Raw genomic sequence first — 24,315 nt, forward strand, 5'->3', positions numbered from 1 at the left:
CAAAGCATCCCACTGGGGAGTGTGGGAACTGAGCCCACAGGGGAATATGGGAACTGGGGAAGTCTTCAGCAGCTGACACAGTGCTATCTGCTCTCCTCACGTGTGTGTGCTTTCTGAGTCAGCATTAGCTAAATGTTCCAGAAAGCCATCCATAAAGTACAGCCCAGGCGTTCAAGGGATGTCACTCATTTCCTCCAGTGACTTTGACAAATCAGAAGCTTGGACGCAGGGAAAACCTCAACATATTTCCAGAGCTCTCCATCCAACTTGGTGATTGAGCATCTGTCTCCCTTCCTGTGGCTGGCGAGCCACAGTGCTCCAGAGGGATCTGAACAATGCTCCAGCACTTTAGCCTGCTGTTAGTCCTCGCCTCAATTTGGACCACTTGGCACCCAGTCCAAGGTACCATCCAAGTGCAAGGTAGGTGTCTTACCAGGTCTCTAAACTGAGGCTACACAAGTCCTGGGCTCCCTGCTTTTGACCATGGACTGCTGGGAATAGGGGAGACTTGTGAGGTCAACAGATTGAATGGGGCTTGTTGCTCAGCCAGAGGGGTTTGACTGCATTGTCAGACTCTCCAAATGACTCATATTCACCTTCATATCACTTAGAACTTTATTTTGGGTTATGGAAAGTTTTGAATGATAATAGTTTGAAAAAATTTTTTTTAAAAAAATAAGGAGTCATTTGTTTTTAAAGGATTTTATTCAAGAAGCAAGCCAAGGTTATGAACATTGACGGTAATCATCAAGTCCGTGGGAAAACGGGTAACTTTTATTAAGCACTGCACACTTTATACTACTCTGATAGTGTAATTGTTTTTACCACAAGGATATTCTGCCATTGGAATGCAATGCTTTAATCTGCAGGAAATTTAATCTGCAGGGAATTAACTGAAAATCTGGGTTTAGATTTTTACCATCAGCATCGGTGACAGAAGGGACTCCAGCTGCTTCTTTGTTTGTGAGCTGCATTCACTGAAACCTCATTGGCATAGTAGGAAAAACTCTGAAGCCACAAACCACTTATTACTGTCCTGGGAAAGTGAAATAATGGGCCTGTTTACGAGAAACTGGTCTTCTCCTGAAGATGCCCTGAAACAGGAGATATATCAAGATCATATGTTCAGAACTGATTTCTATATTGCCAGATTTGACTTTTATGAGAGGTTAGAGTAGATGATTATTTCATACTCCCCACCATCACAATACCAGAACTGTCACTTTAAAATAAACCTGGTCCTCTTAGAAATGCTACCAGGAGGTCATACACAACATGCACACGTGCGCACACACACACACACAGAGACACACACACACACACACACACACACACACACAGACACATGCTGCAATGCTATAATTACAGCAGTTATTTTGGAAGTTTTTTGTTTTGTTTTTGTTTTGTTTTTTTTTTTTGGGGGGGGGGTCTCTTGCAGCCCAGGCTAACCACAAATTCACTATGTAGCTATGAATGATCCTGAATTCCTGATCCTTTTTACTGTCAGCTAGTAGAGGTAGGGATCACAGGAGTGTAATGCTCAGTCTTACGCCATGGTAAAGCAGGAGCTGCAGGCTCTGTGCTTGCTAGGCAAGCACGCCAAACCAAGCCACATCCCTAGCTCTCAGATCCTGACCACACCGTTTGTTTAAAAGACTTGGTACAGGGAGATTCGGAACTGAGCATATATACAGTCTCACTGACCCCTCTGTCAGGAAAACATTTCCCACGTGAAAAGAAAATCAGTCTCAGTGTATCCTAGGGCTTTGTCTAACGACACGCGCACAAGTAGTGGATGCTAACACTTGCCATGGATTCTGCTCTATCTGATTCCCAAGAACACACTGTTCCTATGATCTGTGACATTTTCTAAAACTGTCTTATTGAAGGTTTGACTGGAGCGTAACCTTGGATTCCAGCTTGATATTAGAATTTCTAAATGAAATAGGAAAGCATGAAAATTGTATGTTTGTTTCCCATGGATTGGAGCTCTGCTAGGTACAAGTTACCCAATTTAATTCCAGTCTTAAGGCCTGACAAGGTGTAACTCCGCAGATGAAAGTCCTAACGTGCCCCCACGTACCCAACAGCCAATTAACAGCAGGAGAGGCATGGGATGTTTGCACAAGTCTGAGAATTTTCATAGATGAAGTACAAAAGATGGGAGAAGGGGAGGGAGAGGGAGGGAATGAGAGAATCTCACAAGAAAAATTCACAACGTTTCAAGTAAGTTTACAGTTTTGTGCCATTAGACTATCATAGAGCTCATGTGATCTACAGGACAAAGGCTGGGTGTTCCTGCCAGAGCTTTGCACTGCCACTATTTACAAGGCGGAAATGCCTTTTTATGGATTTTCATAAATAAAGCCCAATGGGAGTAAGGTAATATAAGAGCTATAATACAACATGGTAATTTTATGTAGGTCCATAAGTTCAAGAGAAATGTGTCAGAAGAGCTCCCAAATCCACCAGATTTTGAGAAAAAAAAAAATTCTGACACGTCTCATTGCCTCAACCTGCCCAAGAAAATCAGTTTTTGGGAGATAATATTGGAGCTCTTCAAAGCCCAAATGACACCGCTATCTATAGTTATCTATTAGTACCTAGTATGTGGCAGATGCTAGGTCCTGTTAGAACTCACTCATGTAGTTCCCACTACCCTCTGTCCAGTAGATCCTTACTCTCTTTATTCCAAATAAGGAAATGGGCTCAAAAACGATAAAGTAACAAATGCAAGACCTCAGAGTTTCAAAACAGGGACACATTACTTTGGAGTATTGCCACTGATTATGCTGTTAACCAGAGCACTGAGTTCTAGATTTCTCAGACTCTCAGGGACTTCCTTACGTAGACTTAAGAAAAGTTTGCAGCATCTGAATTACACGCTGGGACTGCTTGATCGCTAAAGCCGTCGTGTGATTGGCAGCATCCCTTAGTGCAGAGTGGATCTAGAGCTGTACAGCATCCATAGGCGGTACACTCATTTAACCCAGCAGGCGGTCCTTGTGGGATACTCTTGGCTTGTATTATCATGACTAAGTTCAATACCGGCCTCACAGACCAGGATCAAGACAATGATTCTCCGAGAGGAAGGGAGAGCTGGGAACAAAGCCAGAAGCAAACTGAAGACTTTATGGTTTCTTTCCAGGCTTTTCCATTACTAAATGCAGAACTAAGGGCATCGCCCTTGTGAGCAACCCACTGATGAATTTCACAGAAGCCAAGGAGGCTTGTAAGATGCTGGGACTGACTCTGGCCAGCAGGAACCAGGTGGAATTGGCGCAGAAAAATGGCTTAGAGACTTGCAGGTAAGAAAGAGCTTCACTAAAGCCAGTGTTACTGCTTAGCAGTAGACATGGTGCCTTCTAACCTCGATCCATTCAACCAATGTGTACTTTCCACAGCTACGGATGGGTTGGAGAACAGTTCTCAGTCATCCCTCGGATTCAAGCAAACCCCAAGTGTGGGAAGAATGGCATAGGGGTCCTGATTTGGAAAGCTCCCCTCAGCCAAAAGTTCAAAGCCTATTGCTTCAACTTATCTGGTGAGTCAGACCCCGAGCCACTTAATTTTCTGGGACCAGTCTGGGATGAGCAACCTTGAACAGTAGCAGAAACAGCCAGGGTTTCTCTCTCTATTACCAGACCAAGCTGTGGAGCACAATGTGCCCCTCAGAGGAAAATATTAGGGAAAATAGAATCGAATGGTAACGTACGAACAGGAGGTTTCTAGAGGCTTGGTTAATACCTCCACTGCCTGGGTTTCCTGTAAGATAAACAGGAAGTGGGAAATAAACAGATATCTCTATGTATGGATGCATCCCTCTAGACAAAGCAGTTGAGAAGTTAGCTATCTTGCAGAACTTTGAACTTCCCCTGAGGAAGTCTTATCATCCCGTCTACAAACTAGGAAATGTAGCCATAGGACCTTTAATCCATTTGTCTTACATATCTATGTGGGACATTCTCCATTACTGTGATGAAAACCCTGCAGCTGAGCGGTTTATAAAGACCGGAAGAGTAGCTAGCACTTCTGGAGAGTCAAGGTCGTGGCGTAGCAGCAACTTGACCTTGGGGAGGATTTCAAGTCATCGCAAAGGGAGCAATGAGTGGGAGAAGAGGTGGGTGTGCTGAAATTAGAAGCCAGAATTTGATGCAGGAGTATAACACATCCCAGCACCAACCAGGATCGGGAGGAGAACTCACCCATTCCTTTAGTACCTTTCATGACCTCCTGCTAGGCTCTGCCCCTTAAAGGTCCTACCAGCTCTTGGCATTGCCACATTGGACTCTAACACACAAACGTTGGGGAATACACTCGAGCCATGTTTAGAGTACAGTTGCAATGCAAAGGTTCAAACTTGGGTCTAAGTCTGACACCCTATCCTTTCCACTATCCCACAGCACTCACACATTGTGCCTGGCATTTTGAGAAGGATCAGTCTCCCTCTTTTGATGGAAATCATTGAAACCTGGAAAACAGGACTGATTTGCAGTCATCCTGATGGTCTTATCCATAGGCCTTGGTTGACCTAACCTAATGGTTTTTCTACGCCATTTCTCAGAGCATTTCTTTTAACTTTTACTCAGTTAGTTGTTCTCTGTGTGGTAAGAAGGCTGCTTGACTCATTTCTTGCCACATATGTGCATATGTCTGACTTCCAGAAGGTTAACTAGGGAGCGATCATATACGTATGAGTGTCGTGTATATGCAAGAGTGATTTCAGTACTAATTTGTAAGATCTAAGAGATAAGGTTCGCCCACCAACATCAGCAAAATTGAATCCAGGAATTCCAAACAATTCTCTGAAGCAGAGAGCTCTGAAGTAAGAGGTGATCTTAGAGACCTTCGCCCTGCTTTGCCCTCACCAACAGTTCAGAGTGTGTGTTTTGGGGTCAGGGAGTTAGTGGCAGAGTCGAGATTTGCAGTCAACTCTCCTTCAACCCTGATGACACATCTCCACCCTTCTCTGTCCCTCCAGCCTCTTAGCTAAAGAGCTAGTGATCTGTGTGCCTGTTCATCTTATCACCCTCATTCCTGTGAGCTGACCCTGCCTCCTTCCTGCCTGCCTTGTGTCCCCTCCTGCTGGCAGCACAGAGCTCTGGTGCCCATCCCTCTGACTAAGAGAGGAAGGGGCCTCAGACGCATCTGCTTCCTCCTGCTGCTGTCTGTGTTGTACTCTCGGCCCGTGTTATTTCCTACACCCTAAAAGGTCAAGCGGCTTCTTCAACTTCTGGTCGATGCGGGAGGCGTGCTGTAGGGAGAACTGTGTCCGTAGGGATCACAGCCGAACGAACAGCACAGAATGCCAGTGGTTCCTGTTACTGGCTTTTTAACTCTAATTAAGATGGTGACTAACAGATTGAAAATGAAGCGAGAAAGATATGTTTTCTCATTTGTGGTTAGTAGGTAACCTTACATATGACATTTTAGTGCCATGCAAATATCCTCACTCCAAACTACTGATATCCTTGTTGGAAATGATTATTATGTAGGGGACTTCGGAGGAATGATTATTCTAAATCAGTCCATATATATATATATATATATTAGCTAGACACCCCCCACACACACACACTTCCTCCACCGTATGCTACCACAGACATGTGATGCTTGATTTATTCAATGTGTCAAGCACATTATAATAAAGTTTATACTTATTATTCTTCTAAGTCTTGTGCATGTTCCAAATCGGGCATGTGAAAGTCTTAGGTGACCACTTCCTAACAATGAGGCAGGCCCAGGCTCACTTTGGACCCTCTCTGTTCTTGGTGGGCTTCTGCTTCTGTTGGTGCAAAATGCTAACCAGAAAAAAAAATCTGCATGCAAATTATTCACATTACTAGTGGCATTTCTATTGAGTCTCAGCAAGGAAAGAGAGAGAGGGAGGGACGGAGGGAGGAAGGGGGGGCATGTGTGAGCATACGCACATGTGTGTGAACTGTGCATTCACATCAATGTGTCCAACTTAAACTTACTTTTTCTGACTTTGCTTTATCTATCTTCTCCTACACCCAGAATCTTAGTTCTTAGCAGATAGTACATCTTTTTGTGCTACAACAGTTTCTAAACAGCAAAGCCAGTATCTTTGGGAAACAAATCTGTTGAGTAGAACTGAGGATTGCTTCACCCCCTTCACCCACTCCAGAGAAAGTGCTGCAAGGACAGGTGGTGAGAGAACTCTGTGCAGAAGTGACGGACAAAGCCCGCCGCCACTGTGGTTAGAATCTCACTCTGAGAGGAATAGAAGAGGTTCATTTGATTTGTTTGTGGTTTGTTATAATCAGAGAGGTCTGACTCCTCATCGTCCCATCTTTGTGCATTTCTCACCCGTGCCTATGCTTTGCACATAAACACAGGTATATGGGATACTGTTTGCTTTCCTCACAGAAAAGAAGCTGGGATACCATGCACTACTCTGTGCATACTAACAGCCTGAACTAGTCTGAATCTGACTCACAGAGATGTTTCTAATTCTTTACTGGCCATGTTTTTAGTGTGTTTGAGTGGCTGTCTGTATAGTCATTTATTCAGCCTGCCTTCTATTGGTGAATTTTGGTGCTCTTCCTAATTTAAGCTTGAGGAACCAGACATTTCTGGATCCTTCCATTTCTGTGCAGATTGCAAGAACTGTCCTTCTCTGCTGTTGGATGTGCTCCCTCCCTCTGCATCTGGCCCCTCCCCTCCCCCTCCTCTACTGGTAACTGTTACTCTCCCGTTGACCTCACAGCCTTGGGCGTCTTCCCACACAATGTAGTACATAACGTGTAATGTCTTTTGCGTATAAAAGTAGAATGCATACAAAAACTCGTGAATATGGTTAAAAAGGGTTGTGGATCCCAGTAGAAAACACCCTTTCCTACAGCGTACATTCCACACCCTTTAACATGGTAACCTGCAGTCTGGATACCCTGGACAGCTCTATCTTTCCAGCCATGCCTCCTGCTTGCAGGTTTTCTCCTGACAATCACAGTCACACTATTCTCTAGAGCCCCACTATGCGCCTGCTCGTTTCCCTGACCTAGCTGCACTTGCCCACTTCTCCGATCTTGGATCAAGCACATCCTGCTGACCAGGATATCCTGTTCTCTCCCTACAGATGAGCCCTGTTCTGTTTCAGCCACACTGGACTTCTTGTTCACCAAACGGGCTCAGCACGGTTGAGTCCCTGCTCTTGCACTTTGTGTTCTCTTCCAGTGTCTGCCCTAGATCTCTAGTGACTGGCTACTTTTGACCACTGGGTCTCAGGTTAAGTACTGTCTCCCCGGAGACTTCCTCTCACCACCCTAGCCAAGGATACAGCCTTAGTCTTCAGCTTTACCAGTTTAACCCACACCCCATCTACCTTTCCTTTCACTGCTTATTCTGAAATCTGTGGCTCATTTATCTTTTATCATCTCTGTTCTTCCAATGGTTCAGAAACCTCTTGAGAACAGGCACCGTGCCTCTGGCATCTAGAGCATGGCCTGGCATGGAGATGGTGCTCTGTAAGTATCTGTTGAATAAGCACCATCAGCCTTCCACACTCCACCCTAAGTCATGCCAGAGTCAGGAACTGTATATTCTTTATGGATGTGCCTGTGTGTTTTAGAACCCAGCAGTGTCTCTTAAGCTCGTTGTGTTTTCTTCCCTTGCTTTAAAGCATTGGTTATCTGAGGGAAGAACCTAGCAACGACCAGAGAATGGGAAACAGGACTAAACGTTCATGGCAACGAAGGTCAACGACAATGTTTCTTTGAACAAGTCTGTTTCCAAAGTATCATGAGTAGAATAAAATACTGACCACAGACTCATAACTGGTGACTCCTTTAATTTTCAAAGGCAAACCAACTTAATGAAACCATTTCTTTCATAGCTATAATTCTGGCCGGTGGCATCCACTGCTATAAAAAGTCAGGGGATTAAAACAGATGTAAATTTGTATTGTAAGACACTGTGCGGTTCTGTCATTTCTTAACTGGAGCTGAACAAGAGAACTTCATGTCTATGAACTTCAGCGTCTTCCTCTGTAGACAAAGCCTTGATAAGTGCTAAACACTTGTTACCACGGCTCACCCAGAGTAAAAAAGGCAACAGGTGTATTTTCTAGCAACCCTATCCAACAGATTGGAAAACACTACATACGTATCCGTCCCTACTCCCTCCCTGAGCAGAGATTTTATTTTAGTTCTGGTCCTAAAGTGGTATCTTATGTACAGCCCTGGTTATTCCTTCTGCTCTTCCCGTTTTCCTTTATCTTTCTATATTTCTTCTTTATCAAATATTCACTGAGCATATACTATATGCCAGGTACCGAGAAAGAATCATGATAATCAAATCAGACTAGTCTCCTGCTGCCAGGCAGGTCACAGTCAGTCCAGAGCAGGACAAAATGATGAGAACAAGATGACAAGATCAGGCAGGGACAAAAATGTGCAACCAGAGACCCAGTCTAGAAAAGTCGGGCAAGGCCTGGTAAACCTGAGAGGTGGGGAGAATGGGCTAGGAGCAGACAGGAGTTGTAAGGATGGGAAAGACATTACAGAGAAAGCTAGCAAGAAAAGAGTAGCAAGAGCTGAGGGCGGTGAGGATAGCAAGGCTGTGGAGAGGAAGCCTGAACTTTTGTGTCTTCTAGTCTCTTGATGTTGGCAGGGCGGGCTCACAGAGGGCTTCACTGACTTTCAGAGGAGGCAGACGCTGCAGGCTGCTAAGAAAGAGAATGGAGATTAGGATTGAGTCTTGGCCAGACCTGAGTTTTGACTGTAGTGAGAGGCCTGCTGGGTTCCTATGCCTAAGCTTACTCTCCTTTCCCTTGTCTTTCTCTTGACAGACACCCAGAATAACTCCTGCAAACCAGAAATAGGTACTACATTCAACACCACGTTCAACACCCAAACATTCAAAGCAGAGATTTCTGTCAGCAACAGTGCCTACTCAGCTTCATCCCCAGACTCCACAACGCCTACTTCTGCCACCACCCGGGTTCCACCTTTCACTTCCATGGCACGGAAGACAAAAGTTATTTGTAACACGGAAGTTTATACAGAAGTGATCACCATGGATACAGAAGCGATCACCACGGATACAGAAGCAGAAGCAACAGTTGAAAGTGGAGCAGCATTCAAGAATGAAGCAGCTGGGTTTGGAGGTGAATGTCTTCCGGGTCCGTATGGGCACGTGCAACTGTATTCAACAGACAAAGCGCATCACCCAGCTCATCCTCAGACACTCAGCACCTACCAGGCACAAATAAAAGCTTACCTTCCGTAGACTCACAGAGCTAGCTTTGTAAAGAGCTTCAAGGGTCAGCGAACACAGCATGAGCGTAAAAGAGCTCCCCGGCTGGAAAGTTGCATTTTCACAAAATAAATTAATATTCCTTACTATAGATACAAAAACTCACATCTTCATGGCCGGAGACTTTAATCCAAATGCCAGTCTCTCGCATGGACCTGTGAGATTGGTCTCAGGATCTCAAGAAACAAATTCCACTCGGCAATAAAGCCCAACAACATAAATTCAGTCTCTAGAGCCCACATGATGGAAGGAGAGAACTCATTCCCACAAGCTGTCCTCTGACACACACATTCAGGCTGTGCCACTTTAGAACTCGCACCCATCTACCTACAGGCATGCACACAGACAATGCAAAAAAAAATCAAATGATATGCGCGCGTGTGTATGATTAAAATAGTCACAAAGAAATGTGACTTCTGCACCATTTCTTATCTATATCCCATGTAAAAATGAATTGTTGCATTCGTGGACACACACGAGCATGAAAAAGACCAATGGGCCCTGTCTCCCTTCCAGGTGTCCCCACAGCCCTGCTGGTGCTGGCCCTCCTCTTCTTTGGTGCTGCGGCTGCGCTGGCTGTTTGCTACGTGAAAAGGTGAGGTTGCGGGCACATCTCTAGTCCTGTCACTCTTGCTGTGCACCTAGCTTGTGCTCTTCCATGGTTGTTATTGGCCTTTGGTCAAAATGGAGACAGCACCCTTTTTAAACATCACTCCCACCTGACCTCTGCACACATATGTCATCTAGACAGTAGATATTGGCCAGTGGACATCAGACTCAAGAAATGAAGACGGAGAGGTCAACATTTAGGGGGAATCTTAGGCTATATTTGAGTTGGGGTTTTTTTGGGGGGGTCATGAGGACACCTCCAATATGAATGAATCCATTTTAGTGGTAAGATGTGGGAGTGATATATTTGAATATACCTATATTAGCATCATGTTGAAGTAAAGGTGCCCAGGAGACTGTGTCAGCCTGTCCCTTGGTAGACAAAGTCCTACTTGTTGTGTTGTGTGCCATCTGAAGTCTCCCCTTGTAATATATGTGTGCTCCTGCAGGTATGTGAAGGCCTTCCCTTTCACAAACAAGAATCAACAGAAGGAAATGATCGAAACCAAGGTTGTAAAGGAAGAGAAGGCTGATGACATCAATGCTAATGAAGAATCAAAGAAAACCTTCAAAAACCCAGGGGAGCCCAAGAGTCCACCCAAAACTACGGTGCGATGCTTAGAAGCTGAAGTTTAGATGCAGGAGAGTGGAGAAGGTACACCCGAGGCAAGTTTCATGCCCTGGAATCAAAGAAGCAAGCCTCTGTTGGTTCCTAATGAGAAAAAGACTGCAGAGTTCACCAGAAGGAGCCCTGTCCTTACTGCGGTTCTCTGGACTCTACCCTCTGGCCTCTGGCCTTCCCACCGCTTCCCTAGCCAGTCTGTGGCCCACAGCAGACCAGAGAGTGGGGGGAGCTTTCAAAGCACCAGGTCACCAGGCCCTAAAACAGCCCCTCAGCTCACACTCAGAGACAGGCAACCAAGTTGCCTGACCCCAGATGAAGGCTGAGTCCATGAGACATAGCCAGCCCCCTAGTTCAAAATCTTCCCACAGAGAAACACACCACCTGGCCATGTTCTTTGGAACCAGGCACAACGTGTAAAATAAACAAAAGAAAGTCCTAGAGAGCCTGGGGACTTTAGACCTAATCTCTGGGAAGCCAGAATAAACAGAGCACGAGATGGGAGCTGGGGGCACCAATGGTAGGAACTAGAAATGCAGGCTGGGGGAGGGAAGCCCCTCCACTAATTGTCCTGCCTCACTTTTTAGAACATAGACATACTTTCTTTTCTCTTCGCTGTTGCTAATGTTCTCTAGAGACAAATACACGTTTATAAGAAACGTAAAAACGGGAGAGGCCAGGAGCTGGCTCAGTGGTAAGGCCCATGTCTGGCATGCATAAACAAGGCTTCCAGTCCAATCCCCAAAATCCACCCACTCCTGCATACCCACACACACACACACACACACACACACACACACATTTGAAGTATGTGAATACTTGCAGATATATAATGATAATATTAGAGTCTAGATATGAAGTTTACTTATGATTCATGCATACCTTAGACATTTAGCCTGACGGTAATTTCAGATGAAACTTTAAAAATAACTTTCCACAGGAGATAAAGAGCTTCATGGTGTGGTATTTTTCCCCCTGGAGGCATCATGCTGACACACAAACTGTTTCAGACTTGGTAAAAGTTTAGTTTTTAGATGTTTGGATTAAAGCCATAAGGTGCTATGTAAGGCATGACATTCCATAACTGATATTACTCAACACGTTTGTGTGCATGATGGCGTGTGGGCGGAAACTAATATTTTTTTCAAGCTTTGATACCCCTAGTTTATTTGCTTCCAAACTAATTTTTCTGTTGCTGAGACTAATCCACTTATTTTCTCTAATACAGCAACTACTACAACCTTAATTTATTATCAATGTATCTGAAAGTGTACCGTTACCTCTATGCACCAACATATACACTTTGTGTGCCTTTAACAAACACATTACCAGCTCTCGTTTATTTTCTAGCAAGAAGAACCTGGGAGGAGAAGAAATATTTGTGCCCCAAACAAATAAAGCATTTAGAAATCCCTTTGCTGCCTTATTTCCACAGAAACACTCTTTGTGCAAAATTTAAGGGACCCATCATAATCTTTATTAAGCAAAAGTAAAACGGACACAGAAATACACATATCACCCTGTGGGCTGTCTTTGCTTCACATGGTCTCACTGAAGTTGGTCAGTGCCACAGTTCTAAATGTGAAACGTCTCTCACAGCCTTGGTGGAACATCTCTCACAGCCTTGTAGGAACGTTTGCTCTCCACCTGATTCTGCTGCTCTGAGAAGTTGTGTCCCCTCTGGGAGCTAGTCTTTACATAGAGGAAATAGGTCTGGGGCAGGCTTTAAGGTTTATAGTAGATGTACACCCTACCCTTTCTTTGCTTCCTGATGCTGCTGTCACAGATTCTAGCTGCTTCTGCTACCACACCTTCCCACTGTGATGAGCCATACCTTCGAACTGAACCAGAACCAATCTTTCCTCTCTTCCCTGCTATTTGGTCACAGCGGTGAGGCAGTGGCCACACAGTCCGGTTCATACACTGTAGCCTGTTACTTGGGACTCAGGTACTACATCCCATTTTGTTTCAGAGTTCACATGAGAGGCAGCAAGGGAGACAGACGCCAGAGGGCAAGAGTGAGAGTAGGAATTGTCTTTTATCGTTAATCTTGGAAGTGGTAACAATAATAAATCAGTCAGAAGTAAGTGTCTATGTTCAGTTCACATATAGAAAGAGAGGCAAATGAAAGCGCATGCATACCAGGAAGTGGGGAGCTTGCAGAGCCACTTTAGATGATAGTCTCCTACCACAGTAATGCATTTGCTACTGTGTGCAGTTTGCTTATGTTGCTGTACAAGGGCATGTCACCCTGCACGGTTATAGTTCCATGCATTATTTTTTGTTTCATTTTTAACATCTGTGCAGATACATAGAGATACCACACGCAATATAAGCTCTCAGAGGGCTGGAGGCATGGCTCAGTGTTAAGAGCTTTGGCTGCTCTTGAAAAAGACCTAGGTTCTGTTCCCAGAACCCACATGGCAGCTCACAACCATCATCGATCCAGTTTCAGGGGGTTCAACGCCATTGTTTTATCTCTGTGAGTACCGGACACACATGTGGTTGTGTACAGACATAATGCACACAGGACTTTCATACATATTAATAAAAAAAATAAATACATTGTTTTAAAAATAAAGTTGGCTCTCAGGAAATGCTGAAGGAGTGAACGTGTCGAAACTTTGAGACCAGTATTAAGTGCTAAGAATATTTTCTGTACAACCAATTGTTCCTGCTGACCTAAGTTTTGTCTTGATGGTTTTCTTTTGGTGCAGAATGCAGCTGTGAACTAACAGAAAAGATAAATTAAGACCATTAAATATGATCTTTTCTCTCTGGGTGGACATCAACTTACCTTTGCAATCAAGAACAATTATGGGCAAAATTTTGATTTGGGGAGGGGGAGAGTGGTTAGTTGTATTTATGTATATGGAACTAGTAGGCATCAGAGATAAAGTCAGAGACAAGAGGTGAACCAGATCCTACCTTAGATGAAAGTAAGACTTTGTCTGCGGGACTCTTGCCCTGCATGGGAATTTCCAATGCAGATAAACTAAAACACAATGATGCTCACTCAGAATGATAAGAGTTGAGTAGGAAAGTGAGGTTTGCATCTGTGTGGAGGAGGAGTCTTTTTGAGTCAGTCAGAACGGACTAATGAGTTTTGATAAATGAATCTTTAACTCCCATTGTATACTTCTCACTATGAATTCTAGTTAAGTCTCCAGCTATGTGAACAGAATTAGCTTCCTCAGAGACCCTGGGACTCGGGGGGGGGGCGCAAGGGAAAGGGTAATTGGCTGATTTAACACAACAAGGAGGGGGCCAGGAAGATTATCATTGTTGTAGTGGCTAGACTTCCTTTATTTTCCTCTTCCCAAACTATGGTTCAAGAGGCACTGCTATGACCTTCTTTCCCCTGGATCTGCTAAAGCAGATGTGCAACCCTTCCAGTTTATCTAAAATAAGAAGGGTGTTCCTGGAGCAAAGTACCAACTCTCCTGGCTATCCATGGGCATATTACTCAACGTACTCAGAAGCCAATGTGGTTTATCCACATGGTATTGAGTTTCCCCATTGTCCTTGGCCTAATTCTGCTCCGCTCACTGCTGTGACTTCCACAGAGCACACCAACCATCTCTGTTGGTTTTTTCCATTTCCCACCAAGCACTGTGACCACTTCCTCTAGGTGCCACCTGATCTACCAGTTCCACTGACTCCACTGAGCACAGGTTATACATCCAAAGTGGCTTCAGGATCCAAATGTCAGTGCTGGTGTCAGCGATGCAGATGGCAGTGCCCAGAGGACTCTGGTGGTAGTGGGAGATGTGACATCAGTCTTCAGGAGAAAGGTGTCATCTGAGAGACAGCACTGTGATATTTAGGATGGTACCAGGGAAGTGTGGAGGGTCAGTGGGCAGTATTCTACGCTGAGAATGGAAGGTGATGCTGTATACTGTGAAGAAAAGCACAAAGTGGTAACCTGGGAACTCTGGAAGCTAACCCACTTTCACCCACTTGCTCGGAAGTTCTTGGGTACATCCTGTCCTAGCTCTGGATCTCCGTTTCCTCATCGATAAGGAATGTTGGAGCAGATGTTAGTCAGCACTGTCAACCTTGCAGGGTCATCGATTACATACAGGAAGTTGATGTGTTTGCCATCCACAGCCACTCACAGTCTTTCCACAGTCCTCACACAGATGTTCAGTGACCTTACAGACTGACAGGGGGCCTAGGACATACCCTCCTAGAAAAAAATATACATTTCAAAAGGCAATGCTTCTTAGCATCACTATGGGACTGTATTCACTGTGACTGCATTCATTCCTCATATTATCACCAAGTGGAAAATTCCTAAACTGTGAAGCTCTGAATACTCATGACAAATTACATTGTTTATTGAAGAAAAAAAAAACAAAAACAGTCTTTCATATAGGAAGATGAACTTGGAGACTTCTTTTAAAACTCTATTCTCTCTCTCTCTCTCTCTCTCGCTCTTTCTCTCTCTCTCTCTCTATCTATCTATCTATCTCTGTGTGTGTGTATACATATACACATGTACATATGGATATATATACATCATATGCATATACATCACATACACATACACACATACACATATGCATATATACAATACACACACACACACACATATATATATATATATATATATACATATGCATAATTTCCTATAAACATTTCAACACTTTTGTTATACATAAGAAAACAGTTTCTTGTCCTGCTACAGAATAACCTTATGACAGAGAATGGTCTAATCATTTATACTTTGTGGTTGATTTGGATAAGAATGTCCCCATGGTCTCTTATATTTGAATGCTTTGTCATCAGGGAGTGGCACTATTTGAAAGGATTAGAAGGATTAGAAAGTGTGGCCTTGTTAGAGGAAATGTGTCACTGGTTTGAAGCTCTGAGGTTTCAAAAGCCCACTCAAGGCCCAGTGTTTCTCTCTTGGCCTGAGGGTCAGGATGTATCTGTCACCTACTTCTTCGGTATCATGCATGCCCTCACGCTTTCCGCTGTGATGACCATGGACTAAGCCTCTGAAACTGTAAGCCAGCCCCCAGTTAAATGCTTTCTTTCATAAGAGCTGCCATGGTCACGGTGTCTCTTCACAGCAATAAAAAATGAATAAGACATACGTTTAGAGTAACACTTATTAATAAAATACTGATCTTATTTTGTTTACCTTCTAGATTCTTCATGTTTATACGAACTTAAAAAGAAACTTGTGCTAAGCAGCAACTGCCTACACTGGCCATTAATTATTTTAATATACCTATCACCTTTTATCATCTTGGTCTTGCAAATCTCTCCTTTATTTCAATCTTTATAGTGCTCATTATAAAAAGAAATGCAGGCCCCATTTTATAAAACTGTACTTTATAGAGAGTGATTTTTCTGACTGCTGGGCTCAGATTAGATGGAACTATGAGCCTTTAAAAAATAAAGTGGCCACATCTTTCCCCATAACTTTTTTGGCATGTAATTGGCATATAATGAATAATAAGCTATCTATGAGTCAGGTGTACAATTCGAGAACTGTTTATATTACATTCATGTCTGTGAAAACATGCTCTAAGACAGTGAACATAGCTAGTACCCTAAATGTTTCTTCTTCCCACTTTGAAGGTTTGGAGGACTGGTGTTTGAGTCTGAGCCAAGGCTTAAGCATGCTAGGCAAGTGTTTTTACCATTGAGTTATCCACCCCTAGTCCCCATTCTAACACTGTAGTATTTCCTACCAAACACCATCCTCTAAGCAACCACTGGTCTGATTTTGTCACTAAAGACTCCTGGCGGTGGGGGCTGTTCTAGAGGTTTATTTGGAAGGTCCATCTTCTTTCTGCCTAAGTATTTCAGGTCCATTCACATTGTTAAGTGTGTCAATCATGTAGTCTTTATTATTGCTGAGTAATATTCCACCGTGTGGCTTTACTTCAGTTGTTTTCCATTCACTTGTTAATGGGGGTCTTAGGGTTTCTATTGCTGTGAAGAGACGCCATGACCACAGAAACTCTTATATTATTATTAATTAATCAATCAACCATTAATTATTAATCAATCAATTATTAATTATTAATTAATCAGACAATTATTAATTAATTATTAGCCCATAATAGTCATGGTGGGAAGCATAGCAACACACAGGCAGACAGGGTGCTGGAGAGGTGGCTGAGAGTTCTAACTTTGGATCTTCAGGCAGCAGAAAGAGAGAGAGACACACTGGGCCTGGCTTGAGTATCTGAAACCTCGAAGCACACACTCAGTGACACTTCCTCCAACAAAGCCACACTGACTCCAACAAGACCATACTTCCTAATAGTGCCACTCCCTGTGGGCCTATGGGAACCATTTTCATTCAAAGCACAGCAGGTATCTCATACAGCTGCACTTTGTGTGGATGTATTCTGGAAGCAGGATGACTGGATTATGTGGCTGGAATGCTTGTACTTAGGTTTTAAAGAAATGGCCACAATCTCTTTCCACAATGATCCCCAACAGACAATCTATAATTCTAGTTGTTCAGCATCTTTGTCAATATTTAATACAGTTTTCATTTTAGCCACTGTGGTATTGCATTGATAATTCATTTTCCTTCTAATTTGAATAACGATATCAGACATTAATTCATGTGCTTATTTGCTATCCATAAATCTAGAAGACTCCTAGTCTTTGGTCATTTAAAAAACGTTTGTTGTTGTTGTTAAGGGTTAAGAATTGTGTATTCGGGACTGGAGAGATGGCTCAGTGGTTAAGAGCACTGCCTGCTCTTCCAGAGGTCCTGAGTTCAATTCCCAGCAACCACATGGTGGCTCACAACCATCTGTAATGGGATCTGATGCCCTCTTCTAGTGTGTCTGAAGACAGATACAATGTACTCATATACATTAAATGAATAAATAAATAAATAAATAAATAATCCTTTAAAAAAAGAATTGTGTATTCTAGTTAGAATTCCTTTGTTAAATATATTTTGCTCTTCTGAAGTATGTGACTTTTTTCTTTTCTACAAATTATTATTTTTTATGTATGTGAATATTTTGTCCGTATGTGTCCGTGTTAACAGCCTTGAGCCACAGAAACCTCCAAAGTCCGCAGGTGGGTGGAGCTCCGTCTCCAGGCAACACGCGAGGGCGTGGCCTTACGTCACTGAGGTGCGACTGGTTTGCGGGCTGCGCCGCTGCCGCCTAGCGGGTTTAGCTAAGCAGCGGCCAAGGCGGCGTCGCTGGCGCGGGGAGAGCAATGCCTTGAACAGGGTGAGCCTTGCAGCGCCGCCCCCTCGCTGTGCCCCTTCCCAGCCAGTCCAAGGTCCTGGAGCAGAGAGCGGAGGCCCGGGCTCCAGGGTGTGGAGCCGGGCTTCCGGGGAACTAGGCCCCTTTAGTCAGGGCCTCGGCTGCGGGCTTTAGGGCACCGATTCCAGGGGCGGGTGGATGCTCTGGGTCCGCCTTCGTGGTGGTGCTGAGGAGAGGTTTCAGGGACCAGCTCATGCTGTTTTGAATCTTGGCGCTGGCGTACTGAGCAGTTTAGCTGTTGGTTAGCGGAGCAGGTACGCCAAGGAGGGGCCGAGGGGCGGGGGCCGAGGGTGGCCACAGGGCAAGGCTTCTGAGGGGGACAGCCTGGGCCTGCAGTATGGACCAACCCTCCTACTAAACCCGCCCGGCAGTGCACCTGGGCCTTTGCTTGTCAAGCTAATTGCTACCTTGACAACCGACATTAAAAAAAAAGTTTCCTTGCTAATCATAATTGTAGGGAAAGTTGCCTTCTGTGTGCAGTTTCATTACAAAATGTGGGGTTACTATTGCTGGAATTTGACTCCAGCCTACCTATTAAATAAATGGCAGTGTGCCTTCATATTCCGGCCCAGCCCCATTAGATACCCAGCATTTCACATCCTTCTACCGGCATACATGTGGCTCCAAAAGCACTCCTAGTTGCTTTTAATCCTCATTTCTCAAACTAAGATGATCTTTTCCACACACCTCTTACCATGCTTGCTATAGAATGAAGTTTATTTTTCAGAAATTTACCTGGGCTGTGGACTGCCACCTGCCAATGGTCCTGATAGTTGTCTTTTAGAAATAATGCCTTCTGAATTCCGAACCCTCAGGAGTTGAATGGATTTTCTTTTACCCATTTTGTGCTGGCTGGTTTCAGTTTTTGTCTGTTTTCCTCTTTAATCCGATTGCATTTTTCAAGAATATGTTATTTGTCTTTTGGCATAAGGAAACCGTATATATGAGGAACATATATGATATATATTCTTTGAATATATCTAAATTCTTAACTAAAGGTAGTTGATTTCTCTTTCAAAAAAGGTAGAGAAGGTGCAAAGAGAATATGTTTTTTCTAAGTGTACTTAGTAAACACACTGGTGTCTTAGAACTCCAGCAGTACTCGGTACTCTATTTGTTATAGGTTTTCAGTTTTTTTTTTTTTTTTTTTAAAGAGAGATTTCTTTAGTTTTATTTTTTCCTCCTTAATACCTTTGACCGTGGAATAGGCATTCTAGATTCTATGCTGACTTTGACAAGCCTAATCATTGTATATGTGTTAATTTCAACAGCTACTACCTCTTTGTAAATTTAGAGTTTGTATAGATAATGAGTAATAAAGTAAGTAATGTCCTTCAAGCCCCAGTTGTAGAACTTAGTGTGTATTACTAAGATTGAAGATGTCACAAGATTTAACAAATTTCAAAGGTACCTTTGATACCGCAGTCATTGTCAGCTAGTCATATGGTGTGACACGGGAAGTCAGCCTTAGGTCTGGATAGACTACATCTAGTGGCCAGCAAGTCCCAGGGATCCTCCTGTCTCTGCCTTCCTAGCACTAATATCATAAGTGTGCCACTGTGCTATCTTTTCTCGTGGGTTCAGGGGTAGAACTGAGGGTCTGGTGCTTCCTGGAAGTGCTTTCCCTGCTGAGCTTTCCAGCCTCACCCAGTCACCTTAAGCTTTGAAGGTCTCAGTTTCCCTCTATGCCATTTCCAAATGGCTTATGTTTCACAGTTTTCAGGGAGTTTCTTGTGTGAGAATTATTAGTGATGCAGTTGTTACATTCTTATAAGGAATACTTGAACTACAGCAACTCATTTGTTAGAAAAGAAGCGATTAACTGTGTATGCCACCCACTGAAGAATGCAGCATATTCTTGGAATCCTTGATGTTCCTGTGAGTTTCAGAATAATAGCTCTTACTTAGAGAATCCTCAGGCTGTTGTCGGGAAGCACATTTCTTTCTTACTAGAAGAGGTCACAGCTCTTTGAGGAATCATGACCACAGACTTGTATATTACTGAAATTTATTGTCAGTGGCTTGCATATTATATCTGTAAGCAATACTACTCTTCTGTGATTTCGAGAGAGATGCTTTGTCAGTGATAGGTTTTCACACTTTTACAAATATAATTTTAACTTCAATGTCATGTTAGTGTGGATGACTGAATTAGTAAAAGAATACTAAATGAATGATAAAAAAAGTATTTCTATATTGACTAAAGAAATACTATATCCTTGTCTACTGCCCAGAAGCAAGAGCACATCTCCTGAAGAACTCAGGGGGAAGTGAGTGTTTTCATTGAGTGGCACATTCTGTGATAACAATATATAGATCTTCAAAGAGCAATACTGAAAAGGCTGGCTACTGAAGGGTGGTTTCAACAGATTGCTTTAATGGATACTCATGTTAGTGACCTCATATTACACATAAATAATCATATTTTTAACACTAGTGATGAAATTGGTCAATATTGGTTAAACGAGGGTCTTTCCTCCTAACCAGTGTGAATACCCTCGTACCATGCCCTCACGTAGGAATGAGTCACGGAATCAGTTTTATGGATATTAAACACAATTACAGGAGAACAACATGCTGCCTCACACTATAAACCTTGCCATTCAAAGTTAGGGTGCTAGGGAGACAACACAATATTTTCTAATTCAAGAAACAACAAAGGCTTCTTTTCAGATGGGTTTTGATGAGCAGTGTTGGGTGTTAAAATAAGACTATTTGGCATGGGAAGTCTTTTAAGGTACAAATACTTTTTGAAGCAGCAGATAAAAGAAGTATACTGAAACCTTCCTTTTTCTTCTGTAAAGAGGGAGATGAAGCAGCCATGCAAAAGTACCTGCCTTTTACCAGAAGAAAGGAAGACATCTTACAAAGATAGGTCTGAAAGCCAAGAGAGATTAATACAAGCTTTCCTGAGTAACTTGTTCTTCACTGCTTTTTCACAGTTAAGAGCCCTAACCCCATCTTTTCACAATTTACTCATCTTAGTCCAGTGAGTATCTGTGCCCTGGATCTTAGAGCCTTATTTTTATTGTGAAGACTTATCCATACAACGTGTATAGTTTTCTCCTGTTTATTTCAGTTAATATTGGGAACAGCTGGAGATCCAAAAGTAAAGGAGGGGACTGCTACCTCCTTACAAATTTTGATTCAGTTGTCATGAGTTCCATTAAGTCTTGAGACCGTTTCAGATGTTTACTTCGTTACGTAATGAGATGGAATTGGAAGTTTCAGGCTGGCGATAAGAGTCTGCTTATTAAGCTGATACAGCAAAGCTTGAGAAAGTTAGGCTTCATTTTGAGATCAATGGTTCTCAACTTTGCTAATGCTGTGACCTTTAAATCTAGTTCCTTATGTTATGATAACCCCAACCATAAAATTATGTTTGCTACCTTACAATCATGGGAATATCTGTGCTCTCTGATGTTCCTTTGGGGTCGAGAATTGCTGGGTTAGAAGTTAATGCCTCCACTTTGCACCTGGAAAATTTTCTATGCTGCTCATTGGATGAACTTCCAATCTTTAAACACTTTCATATTATGTCACTGAAAAATTCACATATGTTACAACAGCCCTTCCCACTGCTGTGTGGTAGGGCATTCTTACAGTAAGTCTGCACTTCCCCCTGTACCTATTAGCTAATCTGCTCTTTGTACGCAGTAAAATTCTCACTTCCTCCTCCACATGACAGCTCATCAAATATTTGAACAGGCTGTTGTGCTGCCTGGGTCATTACCTAGTTGTACTCAGCCATAGTAAGTTGCCTTCTTTTTGTTTCTAGACCCATGACTTGAATATGTTCTACTTTTTTAAAGGTGTGACTACCTTGAGCTGAAAATGAATCGAACACCCTCCTGTTTAACACAGCGTGGGAGGCTCTTTGCTGTAGACATCTGCTTCTAGCAGAAGTTTAGAATTATTTTGACATCTTTGGTAGACCTATTATAATGTTATTTTAATCTAAAACCTCAGCACTTCTGTTTTTGTTCTCCCTTAAAGCACATCTTACATTTGTGCTTTTGTGCAGTCAGCTTTTCAGAAATATTCAAGAGTTAATATCTTGCTGTATTTATAGACTTAGAAAGTCTCTGAGTCTTTATTCAGTAGATATGGTTCATTCATTCTAGTTTCAGTCAGCCAGATTGGGCAAGCATACCTAATCTTGTCTTCCAGTTATCTGGAAAAAAATTAAATATTCATCTTGATTTTGGTTTTTGTTTCTATGTCAATATCTCCCTTCTCTAAGTAACCCCAGTGTGTTTTATATACCTTAAAGGTACTATGATCTACCGATTTCAGATGCTTTTGGAGACCTCTGCCTAAAATGTCCTCCCTCCATGCCCTGACTCTGTTTCAAACCCAGACTATCTTTCTGGACTCAAGTGTTTGCCCAGAATTTCTTTTCAATTCAAGACCAGTGTCTTTCACCCTCTTCCAGGCTTTCAAGGCCCTGTACTTGTTTGGTTTAGTGCTTCTTGTTTTGTAATTATATACTTGTTTGTATGACGTTGCCCTTCCCCCAACTGTGTTGGGTGCCCTGTGGTGTCAAGAACCCTGTCTTTTCAAGTATAAGCATCATACACGGTACTTGTTAAATATATTTTATTTATTTATTTATTTTTAGTTTGCAAGACAAGGTTTCTCTATGTAGTCATGGCTGTCCTGAAATCAATCTGTAGACCAGGCTGGTCTCGAATTCACAGCAATCACCTGCCTCTGCCTCTTAGGTGCTGGATCAAAGGTGTACACTACCCAGTTGACATAATTTTTAGAAAGACCATGTATGACAGTGGTTTCCATCTGGTCTGTAGACATTTACTCATATTTCCATATATATGAATCAGAACATGTAAAGATAGCATGCCATTTAAATATCTGTATTCCTTAATCGTGACATTACTGCTTTCCTTTTTCTTTGGGGGGTGCTGGGAGGCTTCTGCAGCTTTTGTTTTTTGCATGTAAACCACTGGGGGAGTCTTGACGGTGGGCACCTGAGATTACACTGGAGTTCTGAGGGCTCCAGACACTAGCTGGGAAGTCAGGTGACAAACCATGATTCATACTGATCACATGATTACAAAACTGGGCTCCAGCAGGGCTCCAGGTGGTCAGATGTGGACATCTAAAGGAGCAGTGACATGGGAGGGGCAAGCACTGGGCTGGCCTTGAGCTGCCTGGATGACTTCAGGCATCTCCGGTCCATGCTTTACTTGGCCAGGGGATCCCTGAAGGACCCGCCAGCAAACTTGGCTTTGCTCCCCAGCTCCACCTCGATTCTAAGGATCTGATTGTACTTGGCCAGGTGCTCAGATCAGCAAAGGGCCCCAATGTTGATCTGCCCAGTATGGAGCCCCACAACCAGGTCAGCAGTGAAAGTGTCCTCAGTCTTCCCAGATCGATGGGACACCATGACACCCCAGCCGTTGGACTGGGCCAGCTCACACGCCTACAGAGACTCGGTCACAGAGCAGATCTGGTTCACTTTGAGCAGGAGGCAGTTGCAGGACTTCTCGTACTCAGCCTTGGCAATCTACTTAGGGTTGGTCACTATGAGGTTATTCCTCACCACCTGGATGCCCACACTAGCTGTCAACTTCTGCCAAGCGTCCCAGTCGTCCTGGTCAAAGGGGTCTTTAATGGACATCACTGGGTAGTTCTGGATGAAGGACTTGTACAGGTCAGCCAGCAGATTGGGTGTGGTGTACTGGTTGGGGTCATCCGGAGACTTGAAGTCCAGGTCATACTTGCTAGCCCTGTAGAAGTCAGAGGCAGCCACATCCATGCCATTGACAACCTGGTCAGTGCAGCCGACCTTTGCTGTTGCAGTCATACGCAGCTCCAGTGCTTCTTTGTTCTCCAGGGTATCATTGGTGTCTTTTCCATACTTCTCCTTGATGACATTCTTCCTGGAAACTGGATGCTCTCACAGGCAAAATCATCAACTCTTGCATGGCCAATTTGTTGCCAGCATGAGAGCCACCATTGATCATGTTGAAAGCTGGAACTAGCAGGATGACTTCAGGGTTGCCAGCCAAGTCAGAAATTTTCCACGGCACCAGCTTTGCGGACATCCAAGGATACTTCCAGGATGGCATTTGCACCAGATTTAGATTTATTCTCGGTGCCGTCCATCTCGATCATCAGCTGATCAATCTTCTCTTGCTCCACAACATTCACTTCCTTGCTAACCAGAGCAGGTGCGATAGTGTTATTGGTGTGCTCGACAGCCTTTGAGACACCCTTCCCCATGAAGCGGGTCTTATCATTGTCTCGGAGTTCTAGGGCTTCGTAGATGCCAGTGGATGCACCGCTGGGCACCACAGCTCAAAAGAGACCTTTTGCTGTGTAGAGGTCCACCTCACCAGTGGGGTTACCACAGGAGTCAAAGATCTCTCTGGCATGGCTCCTGAATATAGACATGGTGAACTTCTGACAGTAGGATCTCTGTGGAGAAAGGAAAAAGGATTCTGTAAACACCGAAGAGCGTTACTGCTTTTCTTGAGAGGATTTTCCTGTCATGCCTACTTTTCACATTATAAGTTTTTTATATTTTTT

The 24,315-nt window shown here is 43.4% G+C and overlaps 2 protein-coding genes and 1 pseudogene across 4 annotated transcripts in view; 2 read left to right on the forward strand and 1 right to left on the reverse strand.

Moving 5' to 3' along the window:
- The first annotated feature begins 275 nt into the window (after positions 1 to 275).
- LYVE1 (lymphatic vessel endothelial hyaluronan receptor 1) lies at positions 276 to 12,341 on the forward strand. The gene is made up of 6 exons (XM_080911536.1): positions 276 to 420; positions 3,149 to 3,308; positions 3,405 to 3,544; positions 8,810 to 9,127; positions 9,793 to 9,871; positions 10,335 to 12,341. Exons 1-6 carry the CDS (start codon positions 336 to 338, stop codon positions 10,519 to 10,521), a joined length of 969 nt encoding a protein of 322 aa, XP_080767662.1. The 5' UTR covers positions 276 to 335; the 3' UTR covers positions 10,522 to 12,341.
- A 5,298-nt stretch (positions 12,342 to 17,639) lies between these two features.
- RNF141 (ring finger protein 141) overlaps positions 17,640 to 24,315 on the forward strand; it is a 30,842-nt gene continuing 24,166 nt past the window's right edge. The window contains exon 1 of one of the 2 annotated variants that reach the window (XM_080911363.1): positions 17,640 to 17,727. The gene's annotated coding sequence lies outside the window, so the exon portion shown is untranslated. The remainder of the gene's footprint in view (positions 17,728 to 24,315) is intronic. The other variant, XM_080911364.1, reaches the window with a different exon arrangement.
- LOC308417466 (alpha-enolase-like) lies at positions 22,967 to 24,180 on the reverse strand (annotated as a pseudogene). The gene has a single exon. The product of its transcript is annotated as an alpha-enolase-like (transcript).

This window comes from Micromys minutus (assembly GCF_963924665.1).
Source record: "Micromys minutus genome assembly, chromosome: 2".
Classification (NCBI taxonomy): domain Eukaryota; kingdom Metazoa; phylum Chordata; class Mammalia; order Rodentia; family Muridae; genus Micromys; species Micromys minutus.

What these genes read in the sequence shown, in the direction of transcription:
- LYVE1 (XM_080911536.1), top strand. Translation starts at nt 336, where the DNA reads ATGCTCCAGCACTTTAGCCTGCTGTTAGTCCTCGCCTCAATTTGGACC. An exon ending in AGGTACCATCCAAGTGCAAG is followed by an intron (nt 421 to 3,148) that starts GTAGGTGTCTTA and finishes GTTTCTTTCCAG; the next exon opens with GCTTTTCCATTACTAAATGC. An exon ending in TGAAGCAGCTGGGTTTGGAG is followed by an intron (nt 9,128 to 9,792) that starts GTGAATGTCTTC and finishes TCTCCCTTCCAG; the next exon opens with GTGTCCCCACAGCCCTGCTG.